Source organism: Meles meles, chromosome 5 (assembly GCF_922984935.1).
Source record: "Meles meles chromosome 5, mMelMel3.1 paternal haplotype, whole genome shotgun sequence".
Lineage (NCBI taxonomy): Eukaryota > Metazoa > Chordata > Mammalia > Carnivora > Mustelidae > Meles > Meles meles.
Genome location: NC_060070.1, coordinates 22646805 through 22662799, shown reverse-complemented (window position 1 = coordinate 22662799; position 15995 = coordinate 22646805). Strand labels below are relative to the sequence as shown.

Sequence of the window (15995 nt, the reverse complement as noted above, 5' to 3'; positions counted from 1 at the left end):
ATTGCTGTTGAAGTTGGTAAATGACCAGATAGTGTTAAGAGGTTACTTTTATTTTTAATTCCAGTATAGTGAACATGCAACGTTATATCAGTTTGCAGCATACGATATAGTGATTCAGCAGTTCTATACATTACTCAGTGCTCATCATGATAAGTGTGCTCTTAATCCCCTTCACCTATTTCTCCCATGCCCCCACCTCCGTCCCTCCTGGTAACCATCAGTTTGTTCCCTCTAGTTGAGAGTCTGTTTTTTGCTTTGTCTCTTCTTTTCTTTGGTCATTTATTTCTTAAATTCCACATATGAGTGAAATCATATGGTATTTGTCTTTCTCTGACTGACCTATTTCACTTGACCTTATACCCCCTAGATCCATCCACGTTGCTGTACATAGCAAGATTTCATTGTCTTTTATGACTAAGTAATATTCCAGTGTATATGTATTACATCTTCTTTATCCATTCATCCGCCAATGGACCTTGGCCAGCTTCTGTAATTTGCCTATTGTAAATAATGCTGCAATAAACATAGAGTTACATATATCTTTTTGAATTAGTGTTTTCATATTCTTTGGGTAAATAGTAGTAGAATTACCGGATCCTATGGTAATTCTGTTTTTAATTTTTTGAGGAACCTCCCTACTATTTTCCATAGGGGCTGCACCAGTTTGTATTCCCACCAGTGGTGCGTGAGGGTTCATTTTTTTTTCTGCATCCTTGCCAACCCCAGTTGTTTCTTGTGTTTTTGATGTTAGCCATTCTGACAGGTGTGACGTGATACTCATTGTGGTTTTGATTTGCATTTCCCTGATGATTAGTGACGTCAGGCATGTCTCCATGTGTCTGTTGGCCGTCCGGATGTCGTCTTTGGAGAAACGTCTGTTCATGTCTTTTGCCCATTTTTCATCAGATTATTTGTTTTTTGGGCACATTCTTTTTATTTTGTTACTTACTGATTGACTTTATTCTTTATTTATTCTCAGATACTATCTCTGAAATCTTCTTTTGTTCACTAAAGGACATCAGAAAATAGAATGGCTACAGATTCATTGTGTAGAATAATTATATCCTATCAGCAGTAGAATTTAAGAACGTTAACATGCACACAAAATTGGGAATCTCCTTTAAAAGAAGATGGGCTTTATAATGTCTTTGTTGATAGTTCCTGGTCACTGCTCTCGGATTTGCTAATATTTGGTGGTGCCTTTCCTTTCTCTTTCTATAATCTCATCTGTGTCTTTTTGCCTATTGTAGTCTTTATATATTAGTTACTTATGCTAATGTTTCTAATTTTTCTGCCTTATCTGCCCTTAACCGTCATTATTATAAGATAGGATTTAAAAAGTTTAAAAAAATAGTGTCATGTGAAATATATGTATTCAGTGATGCTTTTTAATAAGTTATTTTCATTAAATAATATAAACAAATTTTAAACTTTCAGGAAAGAGAGAAGAAAAAGGTTACCCCACCATCCTAAAATATCTACTCTTAGCATTGTGATCTTTATCTCTCCAAGTTACTCTGTACTATAATCATTCTATACTGAAAAATTTGTGTCTTACCTTTTTATTGGTGTTCTATCATAAGCATTTTCCAGTGTTAATATGTAATCTCAATTTCTCATTTTTAAGCACTATGTCATGACTGTACCATAATTTACATAATTATTCTTATGTTGGAAATTTACTTTTTTTCTAATTTTTAGAGAGTAATGTAAACTGACTCACTGTAAAGTAGTTTAAAGTTTTAGTACAGATAGTCTTAGTGATTTATCACAATATAGTCTTGGAAATTGGTTGTAAAGATTGTCATATTTCATTGATCATATTTCACCATGACAAGGTTATAATTGACAGTGTGCCAAAAGCTAAGACTGTGTACCTCTGAAATCATCTAGAAGGGTTGGACATTTCCAGCCCAAAAAATGGTTATCCTGCATTGTAAGCATTACTTGAATAAGGGATCGCACGTAAATATCAAGTATATATGCGGCACACAAAAATCAACTTTATTGAATCATAAGTTTGTTATAGTCTATAATGAAACAGACTTTTAAAGATTTTGCTTGTTTTCTTAGACTTTAGAAAGGACAAGCAATAATTTAGAGAGCTATGACTACTTTAAAACAAAACAGAAAAGAAAAGGCTTAAGTTTATCTGATATCTATTTTCCTTCTTAAATTATCCTATAGTAAGAATAAGCATTTAAAACTACTCAGTTTGGGGCTCCTGAGTGGCTCAATTGGTTAAGGAATAGCCTTGGGCGCAGGTCATGATCCCAGGGTCCTGATATAGAGCCTGGCATTGGGATCCTTGCTCAGCGGGAACCTGCTTCTCTCTCTCCTGTCTGCTACTCCACCTGCTTGTGCTCGCTCTCTCTGTGGGTCAAATAAAGAAAAAAGAAAAAAAAAAGAAAAAACTACTCAGTTGGCTTTAGACCTGGTTTCAAAAATAGGCCTTTTTTTTTTTTTTTTTTTTTTTTTTAAATAACCAGTGGGTTTTGCCTCTCCCTTTAGGGAGTGGTGGGCTAAAACACAGATTGAACTATTTAGTGAGTTAAAGACTTAAAAAATGAAAGCTAAAACTATCCAACAGATTGTGCCTTAGTGTTAACACAGGTTAGACTCGTCACTACCTTGGTGTGTGGCCTCAGATTCTACACAGTGGTTCAATTTCTCGGTATTTTCAGATAAGAGTTCTTGGTTTGTACCAATCAAAGGGGGGGGCCAGAGGGCACCACACCGGTCTGTTCATTTTTCAGAAATGCTGTCGTACCTGATAGATGTACTGAGAGACTTCAAGAGCTCTGCACTTCAGTGACAGCATAGAATTTGGGCTTCCTGGCTGTCTGTATAGCTCAGCCAAAATCCAAATGCCGTTAGTGAGCTTCAGGGATTGGTACAGCATGTCCTGCCCTTCCACATTCCTCTTGGCAATAGTTATAAACACTGTTGTTTTGCAATTTGTTGGAAACAGTGTCAGCATTTAAATGACATTTCTTAATCTGAAACTGAAGCTCATTTTCATCGGGAATATCCTTCCACGTTGCAAGGAAGACCTGGTGCTGCATTTTGCCATCTTCTACAGAAAGTACATTGAGTGGGATGAGAAGACATCAGTATTACTTTTCACAGCTATCTGCAGTTTATTCATAGGTTCCATATTCATAGCTGGCCCCAAGGTATTGAGAATCAGGGACATCAATGCTCTGGTTTAGCATCAGTGGTGCATGGATGGTCAAAGGAGTGCTTGGGGTGACCCCAAAGCTATTCTTGTTAAACTGGACTGCAGAGTCTGTCATGTGCTAGAGAGCTTTGTTGGTGAAGTTCATTTCCATATAGATGTGCCATTTGTGGTGACTAACTGTTCTGGAGATCCCCAGGCCTTTAGCTTTTACTACAGGCAGTCAGACATCCACCAGGTGCCATGCCTATCCCCATGCCTATCCCCATGGAGAGTACAGACAGGTCATTCAGACCACTGCTGACCACAGCAGGAGTAAGTGAAGGAGCAAAGGTTGCAGGCACTGATGAAGGGACGAAGGATTGTCCCATCAGACCGTCTAGTCCTCCTCCCAAGAGATCCACTGCTCCCATCTGCATGGAGGACGCCAGTAGCACATTGACTGGGGGCCAAGGGCAAGGTTTAAAAGGTCTCCTACAAGGTCACCTTGAGAGCGGCTAACCTGAGCCTGTTCTAGGTTGGTGGTGGTGGGGGGGGGGGCAGGGCTGTCACCTGCATCAGTGCTCCCATGGTGTACTGGCAAGTGTTTGTGGTGGATTCCATGACTCCCTTCTACAAAAGCATTGGGTGGCTATGGTACATGGAGGCCAAAGAACCCATGTGGTAGATTAGTCCCTCCAGCAGAGTTGATCTTACTAAGATCTGTCTCCTCAGACACCAGTGGCTTCTCAAACAAGACTGCTTCTCTGGCTGTGACAGGGTCTGTTGAGAAAAGGCACCAATAAATCCAGCCCCAGTCTCGAAGGTCAGGATTAGCAGAATCCTGTGTTGCCAAACTCAAGACTCACTATAGCAGCTCCTGTGTTTCTCATGGTTTCTTGAGAAACAACTTCACGATGGCAGTAAGAGTGAGCTACACCTGGGCTTTCGTCAGGAAAACGCTCCAGGAAGCTTTCCAGTGACTCGAAGCGTTATCAGTTCTCTCCGCATATCCTCCCCCAATCCAGATCGTAGCTGCTTGAGTGTCTGGTCCATCCAGCGAGTCTAAGTTCTCAGACCGAGTGGCATGGTGCTTTCCTACTTGATGCAGTATTTGTGAAAGCCCTCCCTTATAGAACCGTTACCTCTTGGATCACATAATTTCCTCTGGTCTGGAGGAGCTCCAGCAGTGTGCACACACGGCACCCTGTGGATAGCTCACTTTGATGGCTCACCGGCCAGTGGCCTGCACAGCTTCGCGAGCAAAGCCAACATCCACCTCTGTGGTGTATTCCTCTAATTCTGCCAGAACCTGAGCAATGTTGTCTCGGAACTCCAAAGAGATCACGATGTCCAACTGCTCTAGTTTAGAATAGATGGGATCACTGCAGTTCACAAAGAAGACTTCGATTTTCTGCTTCAAGATTTGGGGGCTTTCTGGAAAATTACACTGATACTCTTCAGGGCAACATACTGCACCTCCAACTCCCTGGACAGCACAGTGACAAGCGCAGGGGCAGCTCCTTCAGCAGCATATTGCAGTAGTCCCAGTCCTTGAGTAACATCTCTAGAAACTTCACTAGGACTCTTACTGCTGAAAGCACCGCTGCTCAGTTGGCATGAAACCACCAGTGAGTTACAGGCTCACAGATGCTCTGAGCCCGGCGGTCATCTTTAGGGTTGTAATGAGACAGGAGGTCCAAGATGAAAATCTGACCCCATCCAGCACACTTATTCAGGGCTGTCAGCAGCTGATTAATGTTCTTTGGTTCAGATCAAGTAGGTCGCTGTTTGGGCAAGATTCGCTGATTTTAGAGCATGCTCCTACAGCATTAGCCAGTTGGGTTTGAATCTGCTCTGAGATCCCACAGAGAATCTCGAAATGATCTTCTGCCATTTGGGCATTGATATCATGGAGCTTTGCCACACGGAGTGCTGCTGTTTTCCAAAAACAGAGATAGCTTCCTCCTCCATCAAGCATTTGCAGAGGGGTTCACAGAGATCGTCTGTAACCTTGTCCACCCGGCTGCACTCCCACAGTCCTGACGGCCAAGGCCCAAATGAGAGGACTGGGATCTTCACGGTCCTTCACAAAGCTGTTGATAGCCATGATGGCCATGTCTGACTGACTCGTGGCATAGTTCATCAAACAGAGATACCCAAGCTTCTTTAATTCCAGATTGTCAGTTTACATCTGGAAAGAGAGAGCTGACATCCTTCCCCACAGCCACGGTAGCGGTCACTTTCTTCACAGCCTCCTTCCTCTTCTCTTTCTTTTCGTTGTTGAGTTCAGCCTTCAGTTCAAAGATTTCTCCATGTTTATTGATTGTGAAGTACTTGGAGTCAGTCATGGTTCTGGATCTTTCTTGTGCACCAGAGGCAAGGGTTGGGATGGTGGCAGCAGCCAGCAAACATAGCCCAAGTGGTGGTGTCATGGTTTCCTGGATATAACTGGATATAAATGTTTTTGAAGGTTTTGTTACATCTTGTCAAAGGAGTTCTCCTACCTTACACGCCCACCACCACATGTGCAAGTCCTCTTTCTCTTTACCCAAGATCTGGTTGATCGTTTTTCCTTTATTTATGTGATGACAAAAATGTATAATATTTTATCTCTTTAATTTGTTTCATTTGGACCACTAGTGAGGTTGAAGGTTTTTCCCTGTATTTGTGACCATTCTTTGCAGATTGTTTTTCTCGGATCTAATAATAAAATTGGTATTATTGGAGACTGTTAACTCAAGGAAACAAAGTGAGAGTTGCTGGGATGGGGAGGTGGGTGGGGGATGGGGTAACTGGGGGATGGGCATTAAGGGGGACACGTGATGTAATGAGCACTGGATGGTAGATGCAGCTGATGAATCACCTGAATTCTACCTCTGAAACTAATAATACACTCCATTGCTGTACTTTTGATTGCATTGAATTTAAATAAAATTGAATTTAATTTAAATAAAAATTTTAAGAGCTAGAGCCATTTCAAATAAGACTACAAAGGAAGAAAGTAGACATTAACTGTATTAAAAATATCAAAAGGAAAATAAACTTTAGCAAGATAGATGAGACTATCTCAGAACTAAAATGCAGACATAGTCACTTTCTTGAAACATAGGATATTAGAAAACGAATTGGACTGAAGTTCTGTAGTGTTAGAATTGTATCTTCTTCTGTGCCTGGCTGACTTCTAGTAGGGCATATTGCTAAATATTTAACTTCTCTCATTTGTGAAGGGAAAATATTATTGTCCCTTAACTACCTGAGGTGGGAGGCAGTAGCAGTAGTAATGGTGATCCTGGCAGTAAAGATTTATTTTACCATAGATGATGAGGAGAAGGAAGAGAGCATGAATTCCTGTGTTCAGAAACAAGACTATGGCCAGATGAGCTGGGGATTTATGCTTCTGTAGGTACCACAGGAAGTACCAGGGATCTCCCTTTCCTCTCTGCCAATCCATCCCTCCAAACAAAAATAATGCAGTGTCATCCGTATAGACATAAATCTCTCTCAAGATAGAATTACATTGTAGATCAATTCTTCTGATTGAGATGGGGATTTTTAACATCAGATATGTTGGTCTAAATTTTGTATGAGCCTTGTAAGATCTCATTTAAAAAATCCTTTACAGAACACTGCTCTGTACCTCACAGAGACAAAAGATAAAGTAACTCATGGGATTTGGATCTGTGATTTCAGAGAATTTACTCCAAAGCTGCTTTTCTGCCATCTATCTCTCTCGTCTGGCCAAGAACGTATTTTAATACTGAAAAAACTATATGCAGTTGAGTTCATAGCCAGGTGGTTGGTTCTAGTCTAGCCTGTCATGAGGGTGAGTTGAACACCTATATCCTTAGCTTATTTGGAAAGTGTGTTCGATGACAAATCTTTTTCTGTTCCCCAAAGGAAGTTCTCTTTAATCTTTAGCTGGAAAATTAAAGTGTCAACTTTATCCATTAAGATGTACCCCTTAAAAAAGTGGCTAGTACTTTAATATATTTTGTGATCATTCACACGAGTCAAAGATCATAAACTGATTAATGACTGAGTCTCTTTTGTAAATATGCTGATTACTAAAAGTAATTTTACCAAACCTATCATGTTATAGCATCCCCACTTAGGAAAAATTGATTTGAGTTAAATATAGATTTTCTTTCCTGAAGTCCCCAGACACCACTGCAGACTACTTTTATATAGATAGTAGCTACATACTTTCATCACTTTTTGAAGGAGTTATTCACAAGCCAGTTGATATTCTTACTTACTTTTCTTACCAAGGAAACATACATAATGATTTATGAAGTAGAAATGTATTATTTTAAAATTAAGAGGGATGGGTGTCTTTACAGAGAATAGCATTTTCAAAATAACAGCTAGATTTTATATAATTCTTCTTACTCTGTTCTTTTAAAAAGTATTTAATAGTTTATATAATTTGATAAGCTACAGCCCTATATTATCTAGTACCAAAAACAAAAAGGAAATGGTTTCTAAACTTCCAAATGTGTGACGTACCTATATTTGTAAGATCTTAGAAATTTGACTAACATTTGCTTGGCCAGAGAGACCGTTAATAATGTAATGTCAACATGCTAGATGCATTCTAGAAGATACTTCTTACTCAGCTGAAGTCCTTCACGGTCCACCCTGAGATGCTGAGAGACCATTTCAGCATCTGGGAAGGAAAAATATGAGATGAGTGTAACTGTATGTAAGAAAATGAATTTTAAATGGCAACAATAGAATCAGTAATACGGACTTTTTTCCTTACAGGTTATGCCTTAGACCCTTCATTAGATAATCATCAAGTGTCTACTAAATATATTGGTTCAGTAGAAGAAGCTGAAAAAAATCAAGGTAATTCATTCAAATTTATTTGAAATATTTCATATCAAGTATATGTATATATACGCACACATACAATTACTGTCTTGCAGATTGACCTGGGACAGTAGGAAAAACTAGTATCTTATTAGATTGATTTTATTTTTAAGTTGAGACAAGTAATATAGAGCAATATAGTTTAGAACTATTATTGTTTAAAGCTTGTTTTTGCCACTTATGAGGCATGCAACCTTGTAGGAAAGATGTTGGTACCTATCATTCGTGTTGTTATGAGTACTTGGCACAGTGCCAACCATGCAGAACTCATTCAATAAATTATAATTAATGTGTAGCAAATGCTTGCAGTTTATTTCTCAGCACAAATGTCAAGCTACATTTTTATGGAGCAGAACAAGTTTTATTATACATTGTCTATGGAGACTGTCTTAGGGTTGCTTTGAAGGCTGAGTTCAAATATGTTTTAGAATATGTGTTTGTGCTCATATTCATTTTGTACTTGTAAGACAAAGTATCATACTCTAAATGCTGACTTGTCACAAAGCTCATCATTGGAATCTTACCCATAAAATATGCTCATTAGAAAGAGAATATGCTGGGCACCCGGGTGGGGGGTGGTCTCAGTGGGTTCAGACTCTGCCTTCGGCTCAGGTCATGATCTCAGGGTCCTGGGATCAAGCCCTGCATCAGGCTCTCTGCTCAGCAAGGAGCCTGCTTCCTCCCTCCGCTCTGCCTGCCTCTCTGCCTACTTGTGATCTCTGTCTGTCAAATAAGTAAATAAAATCTTAAAAAGAAAAAGAATATGCTGCTTGTACGAGGATACTTCTACTTAGAAGACCCTGTATCATCCAGCAACCTTCACTGTATGAGCTACATTATTGTTCAAATAGAATTTGACAAGCTTTTGTTGTAGCACACAACCTAAAGGAAACTCATTTGAATTAATATAGGCAAGCTTTTTTGTATAAGTTAGACGTCTACAAGCCATATCTTTATGTACTTAGATTTTCTGTTAACAGTTAAATTGTGATTATGACTTCCATAAACCTTTCTTTTTCCAATTTAATGACTACACACAACTTGCCTCCTCCTACTGATCAAATCAGAATCTCAACCAGAAACATCCTCTTTACTGTTTTCTTTTTAATCTAAGATTTATGGTATGAGAGGTCCAATTTAGATTTTGATCACTTAGAAGAATACCAGATTCTTGTGAAACCTTGCTTAATACATATATTATTAATTTTTAAGTTACTAATTCCTTACTATAATCTAATTCAGTTTTTAAATGATAAATTTTACTTTATTCTTGCTTTCAAAAGTAGCTTTATCTGGGCACCTGGGTGGTTCAGTCGGTTGAGCACCCCACTCTTGATTTCAGCTCAGGTCATGATCTCAGGGTTGTGAGATCAAGCCTGTGTTAGGTTGCACGCTGAGCGTGGAGCCTGTTAAAGATTCTCTCTCTCCCTCTCCCCATGTATATACATACACTCTCTCGAAACAACAAGGACAAAAAAGTAGTTTTATCATTATTTAGTGATACTAAGTTGCTGGATTCCTTTCAGAAAGTGGTAAAATCCACTGATACAGGTCCTTGATTCATTAAAAAGGATTGTGTACCTTGTAGGATTATATAGCCAGGTCTTTTCTTTAAGTATATTAAGACTCGTAAAACATTGCAGTAGTAGAAAGCTTCTCTTCCCAGAAGGTTGAGTTTCTCTTTGTATGGCATGAGTTGGTATACCTGACAGATTCATACAGATTTTATTTTGTGTTCTTTAATGAAACTTTGGTCACTTAAACAATCACTTTTCTTTAACCACATAAAGTAAAAATTATATATATGCTACTGTTTATTTAGAAAATATCCATTTTTTTTAAAAATGTAGGTTTAACCGTATTTGAAACTGGTCAGAAAAAGATCGAGAAGAGGAAAAAGTTCAAAGAAAATGATGCATCTAATATTGATGGTTTCTTGGGACCATGGGCAAAATATGTGGATGAAAAAGACGTAGCCAAACCCTCAGAAGTAAGTTCTGATGTTTTTCATTGCCAGTTCAGGTAGATGCTGTGTGTCTGTGAAAGAGATCTATATTAATAAACTTGAGATTTCCTTAGAGAACCAAATGATGACTCATCAATATTTCTCTGCCGTGGTTGACTGAGAAAATAGAGTCAGATTTTTTAATTTTTCTTGGGAATATTTTTAATTTATCCTTTTCTGATTTATTTTCTTCCATATTTTTAATTAAAATACAACATTGAACAATTTTTAATAATTTAAATTTAGTAAAAATTGATAATGCTATTAAGCTACCTTGGTAGCTGCTCTTGATACCACATACTCCGATAGTAACCACAGAATCAGCCTTTCTGTTGTTTTAGAATTGGTGGTGGGTTTTATTTGTTAACTTATATGAAAATTTTAATAAACAAATAAAACCCACCACCAATTCTAAAATTACAGAAAAGCTGATGTCAAAAAATGGGCAGAAGACATGAACAGATACTTCTCCAAAGAAGACATACAAGTGGCTAACAGACACATGAAAAAATGTTCATCATCATTAGCCATCAGGGAGATTCAAATCAAACCCCCATTGAGATACCACCTTACACCAGTTAGAACAGCCAAAATTAACAAGACAGTAAACAGCAAGTGTTGGAGAGGATGTGGAGAAAGGGAAACGCTTTCACACTGTTGGTAGGAATGCAAGTTGATGTAGCCACTCTGGAAAACAGTGTGGAGATTCCTCAAAAAATTAAAAATAGAGCTTCTGGGGCACCTGGGTGGCTCAGTGGGTTAAGCCTCTGCCTTCGGCTCAGGTCATGGTCTCAGGGTCCTGGGATCGAGCCCCGCATCAGGCTCTTTGCTCAGCAGGGAGCCTGCTTTCCCCCCTCTCTCTGCCTGCCTCTCTGCCTACTTGTGATCTCTCTGTCTGTCAAATAAATAAATAAATAAATTTTAAAATATATATATATACAGCTTCCCTATGACCCTGCAATTGCACTACTGGGTATTTACCCCAAAGATACAGACGTAGTGAAAAAAGGGGCCATCTATACCCCAGTGTTCATAGCAGCAATGTCCACAATTGCCTAACTGGAAAGAGCCAGGATGCCCTTCAACAGATGAATGGATAAAGATGATGTGGTCCATATATACAATGGAGTATTATGCAGCCATCAGAAAGGATGAATACCCAACTTTTGTATCAACATGGACAGGACTGGAGATTATGCTGAGTGAAATAAGTCAAGCAGAGAAAGTCAATTATATGGCTTCACTTACCTATAGAGCATAAGGAATAACAGGACATTAGGAGAAGGAGAGGAAAAGTAAATTGGGGTAAATCGGAGGGGGAGATGAAGCATGAGAGATTGTGGACTCTGAGAAACAAACTGGGGGTTTGGAAAGGAAAGGGGTGGGGGAATATGTGAGCCGGGTGGTGGACACACCATTAAGGGGGGCACGTATTGGAGGGAGCACTGGTTGCGGTGCATAAACAATGAATCTTGGAACACTGAAAAAATTTCAAAAAATTTTTTAACAAAGAATATATTTGAAAAAATAATAATACTATGAAGTTTTATAAGGTAAAACCATAGAACTCTACCTGTCCTTCTCCATCTCCTAATCCTACTACTGTCTCTGTGAGCCAGTGACTGTCCTAGGTCTTAAGGATATAGCAGTGGATAAGATCAAGAAAATCCTGTCCTTGTGAAGCTTATATTCTAGCTGTATCTTTCATCCATGTATCTCAGTCATATACATATGCCACTTTTTATTTACATTAGACATCATCTGTTGACTTCTTTGTTATTACAGATAAAGATTTACTACTATCCCACCTTCTTTCCACTGTTTCTCCCATAAAAGCTGTGTCACAAATCTGTGGTTGTTGCTTAGATCCTTATGACTTAGTAAAAGTTGTTTACTGGAGAGCAGCATAGTGTACAAAAATTGAATTTCCTTTCCAATACCAGATTTTCTAGCTACTTTGTTTTTTTGCTTACATAATTAGCATACTACAATAAATTTATTTCTAGGTGTTCCAGAAAGGTGGGTTTTGTATAAAATGAGTTTAAAAGTATTAACTAGTTGGGGCACCTGGGTGGCTCAGTAGTTTGTTAAAAGCCTCTGCCTTCAGCTCAGGTCATGGTCTCAGGGTCCTGGGATCGAGCCCCACATCGGGCTCTCTGCTCAGCGGGGAACCTGCTTCCTCCTCTCTCCCTGCCTGCCTCTCTGACTACTTGTAATCTCTGTCTATCAAATACATAAATAAAATCTTAAAAAAAAAAAAGTATTAACTAGTACCCATTATGTGTTTCATGTCATTTGTAATCAAAGAGTTGAGACTATTATCCCAGGAGATGTATGTAACAGCTATTGCTTCACCCAAAATTGGAGCTCATTATAAAGTATTTATAACCAGCTTTGGGCACAGTGGGGTTCTAAAACATCCATTTCAAAGTTCACTCCTTAATTTCCTTAGGAAGAACAAAAAGAATTGGATGAAATTACAGCAAAGAGGCAGAAAAAAGGCAAACAGGAAGAAGAGAAACCTGGGGAGGAGAAGACAATCCTACATGGTAATATATTTTTTATGCCTCTTCATTTTCATGATAAACTTTCATATATTCGGTCTGTTCTCTGTTCATATGTATCAACTGCCCTTACTAATCAGCTGCTGTACTTCACTATATTAAGAATAATTATATTTGACTATTTGCATCTCAAAGAAATTACAGCAGACTCATCCATGTTCTAATAAAGGGGAGAAAATAACATGATTAATGATTGCTACAGATGATTCTTTGAAGTGCTAGTGAATTTTTAAAAATGTAGATAAAGAAGAAATTTGAATTTTCTATAATCTGTTCTTTCTTAAGAACAGACTATTCCCTCAGTCACTTTACCCTTTTGTTTTTAACCCAAATCAAATATTCTCCAGATATCTACATCATTCATAACTAAGTTATACTTTAAAAGAAAAACTTTGTTTTTCATGTGAATAGACTGGAGATTAAGATTCTCAGACTAATTTTGATATGTGGAAGAAAATGCTTATTCAGGAAATGTACTCCAAAAGGATTTATAAATATTCTAGAATGTTCCTGGTTCATTCATAACCAGTTATATTTGGAAAATTATGTAGTGATTATCAAACTGTAAAGAATAATTTAGTACCATTGTATTGATTATTCTAATGTTAGATCACAAATATCAAATATTTAGGTTTGATGAGGCCATATTTGGTCTCTCAAACTCCAGTTTTCTCTCCAAGGATGCTATTTAATACTATGGTACTTGCAGCCATAATCAAAATAACAACCAACAGCTACTCAGGACTTACTGTGTGGCAGGCAGGTTACTAAATGCTTTATGCACACTATGCAATTTAAGTCCCACTAGTGACTTCACTGCAAACTTTGTGTTGAAAGTGGAAAAGAGAATGAAAAAGGAACCTGGAAGGGCACAAAAGAGGAAGTCAGGGAAAAAGGATAGTTGATATTTTTGTTTTAACTTCTTTTCTATCCTGTTTTGCTTCTGGGTCTTTGCCAGTGACTCACAAGGCCCAAGCATTTTCTCTTCTTCCCTCGATATAATTATGCTGCAGTGAAATCTTCTTTAAATATCATTAAAATGTGTAACTAAGTAAAAGAATTACAGATCTTATTTAAAGGACTGATATTCTCTGGGTACTTAGAAATTCCAAAATACTACCTCTAATTGTAAATAATAGCAGGGATTTCAGACAGCTCAATTTTAGCTGACTCTTAGTCTTAACTTCATCAGAGTGTTGTTACCTAAACCTTAATAAGGAACAATAGCCCTGTGAGTAAGTTGTTATCATCTAAGGATACAGGTTTTATGACTATAGCTTGTATTTGTCCACGGCTTTCCTTTGTCTTGTTTTAGTTAAAGAAATGTATGACTACCAAGGTAGATCCTATCTTCACATACCTCAGGATGTTGGTGTTAATCTTCGGTCCACTGTGCCACCTGAGAAGTGTTACCTTCCCAAAAAGCAAATTCATGTGTGGTCTGGACATACAAAGGTAAGCAGATTTGTGGGGATTGGCCATGACATACCATTCATAATTCAGTGTTCTGGTAGCCCAAGCCTTTCCCTAGAAATTCTTGCCACAATCTGCTTTATCTAGGGTACAATGTCAGTGAATAATGGGTTGGTAGTAGCACCAAAACATCAGTAATTTTGCCTTAGCTCTTGGGATTACTGTGCTTAAGAGAAGATTAGATGGTTTCTGGTTTATTAACTATGATCATATTGAGACTAATGCAGAGGCAAGATACTTGAAACTTCTGATGTTGATATTCCTTGTCATCTGCACTATTCCAACTGATAATTCCCAGCTTTTAGCAAAGAGCAAAGGAACTGAGTAAAAGAAGGAAGAGGAGAGAGAGCATTAATAACTTGATTGACTTAAGAATTCCCTCGGGTGAGAAAGTCAGTATTAAAGGTTAAAGAACATAGCTTCAAAAGTTTGGTGTCAAAAAGGCTGTTCTTGGAATACTAACAAAGCTTATTCTGGGGCATTATTTTTGGAATGAAGAAAAAAGTAAATTAGATTGTCTAAAAATACACTGTCCTTTCCTTATGTTTCATTTCAGTTGATTGATTACTGTAATACCTTTTTATAGGGCGTCAGTGCCGTCAGATTATTTCCTCTCTCTGGCCATTTATTGCTGTCTTGTTCCATGGACTGTAAAATCAAGGTGAGTTTTCAGTAACAGAGTAGGAATGCTGCAGAGCTAGTACTTTGGTGAAGTCTGTTTGGTTAATTATAAAGAAATTTGTGTTTGATAGGCAATTAGAGCCTAATTATTTTCTCTTAGGCCCCATGAATATAGCCATTTGTGAATTCCTTCCAAACATGTATGGCTCTGTGGTCCAATTGGCTAGGCTCTTCTGTAAGCTTAGAAAACTGATTAGAATGTAATCAATCACTTTGGTTTTAGATACACAAATATTTAACCACTAGTAATGATTTTTAGAGGTCTTGGATATGTAACTGAGTTCATTTTTTTCCTCAGAACCATATGAGCTAGAGAGAACACGCATTAGAAATCCCATTTTAGAAAATAGATAATGTAATTCACACTTTTTCTTATAAATGCAAGTAGATACCAATAGCAGAAATGCTCCTAGCTTCTTTCAGTTTTTTTTCGTCTCAGGAGGCTCCACCTTAAGTTAAATTTCTGCTATAGAGCATGTGGGGAAGAATTCACTTGCCACAGCATGTCAGCTTGAACATGGGGAAAGCCTTTTTAAAAAATCGTTAATCCGAAAGAATAGTTATCTTTTTGTGTGTCTTCTGTGTCTAGTTTGTTATGATGGTCAAGAAATATCAACTCTGTAATACTCTTGAGGCTTGGAAAGTTGAGTCATTAAAATTTTACTCTTTGTAAACAATTCGTGGATATTAACAATATATGAAGGTAACTTTTCTTGATGAGAGCAATCATTTAGGCATTTGTCTCTACTCAGTAGCTTAAAATCAAAAACCAACTGTTTGGAGTGAAAACCTTTTTTCCTTTTTTTTTTTTTTTTTAAGATTTTATTTATTTATTTGACAGAGATCACAAGTAGGCAGAGAGGCAGGCAGAGAGAGAGAGGAGAAGAGCAAGGAAGTCTGATGCTAGGCTCCATCCCAGGACCCTGGGATCATGACCTGAGCTGAAGGCAGAGGCTTTATAACACTGAGCCACCCAGGCGCCCCCCCTTTGTTTCCTTTAACTTTGACTTAATACAAGCTATGTTCCTTGAGATGAAGGTCTTCTGACCAATTAAAAAAAGCCTGGTGTTCAATTTTGTTCACATGCATAAACATTTAGGAGGTATCCATTATGTGCAAGGGGCTGAGACTGAAAACTTATCAAGGCCCTGTCCCTGCCCTCAGGGTAATCATTTCATTATGATGTAAATGACGGTTATAGAGTCAGGTGGAAAGTTCTGGTTTCTAAGAAGGAAGCCTC

The 15995-nt window shown here is 38.0% G+C and overlaps 2 protein-coding genes and 1 pseudogene across 4 annotated transcripts in view; 1 reads left to right on the top strand and 2 right to left on the bottom strand.

Annotated features, from left to right (window-relative positions):
- The window catches only part of CDC40 (cell division cycle 40), a 54670-nt gene that overhangs the window by 22182 nt on the left and 16493 nt on the right, over nt 1–15995 (top strand). The window contains exons 4-8 of the mRNA XM_046004817.1: nt 7925–8008; nt 9883–10022; nt 12490–12586; nt 13917–14056; nt 14661–14735. Coding sequence (XP_045860773.1) covers nt 7925–8008; nt 9883–10022; nt 12490–12586; nt 13917–14056; nt 14661–14735 — 536 coding nt within the window. The remainder of the gene's footprint in view (nt 1–7924; nt 8009–9882; nt 10023–12489; nt 12587–13916; nt 14057–14660; nt 14736–15995) is intronic.
- On the bottom strand, nt 2753–5712 carry LOC123942753 (annotated as a pseudogene).
- The window catches only part of METTL24 (methyltransferase like 24), a 130816-nt gene continuing 122490 nt past the window's right edge, over nt 7670–15995 (bottom strand). Inside the window, exon 6 of one of the 3 annotated variants that reach the window (XM_046004827.1) lies at nt 7670–7826. In XM_046004827.1, the coding sequence (XP_045860783.1) occupies nt 7773–7826 (54 nt within the window). In that variant the 3' untranslated portion in view covers nt 7670–7772. Of the gene's footprint in view, nt 7827–10010; nt 10070–15995 lie in introns of those variants that run through there. The other 2 variants (XR_006818303.1, XM_046004828.1) reach the window with 2 other exon arrangements.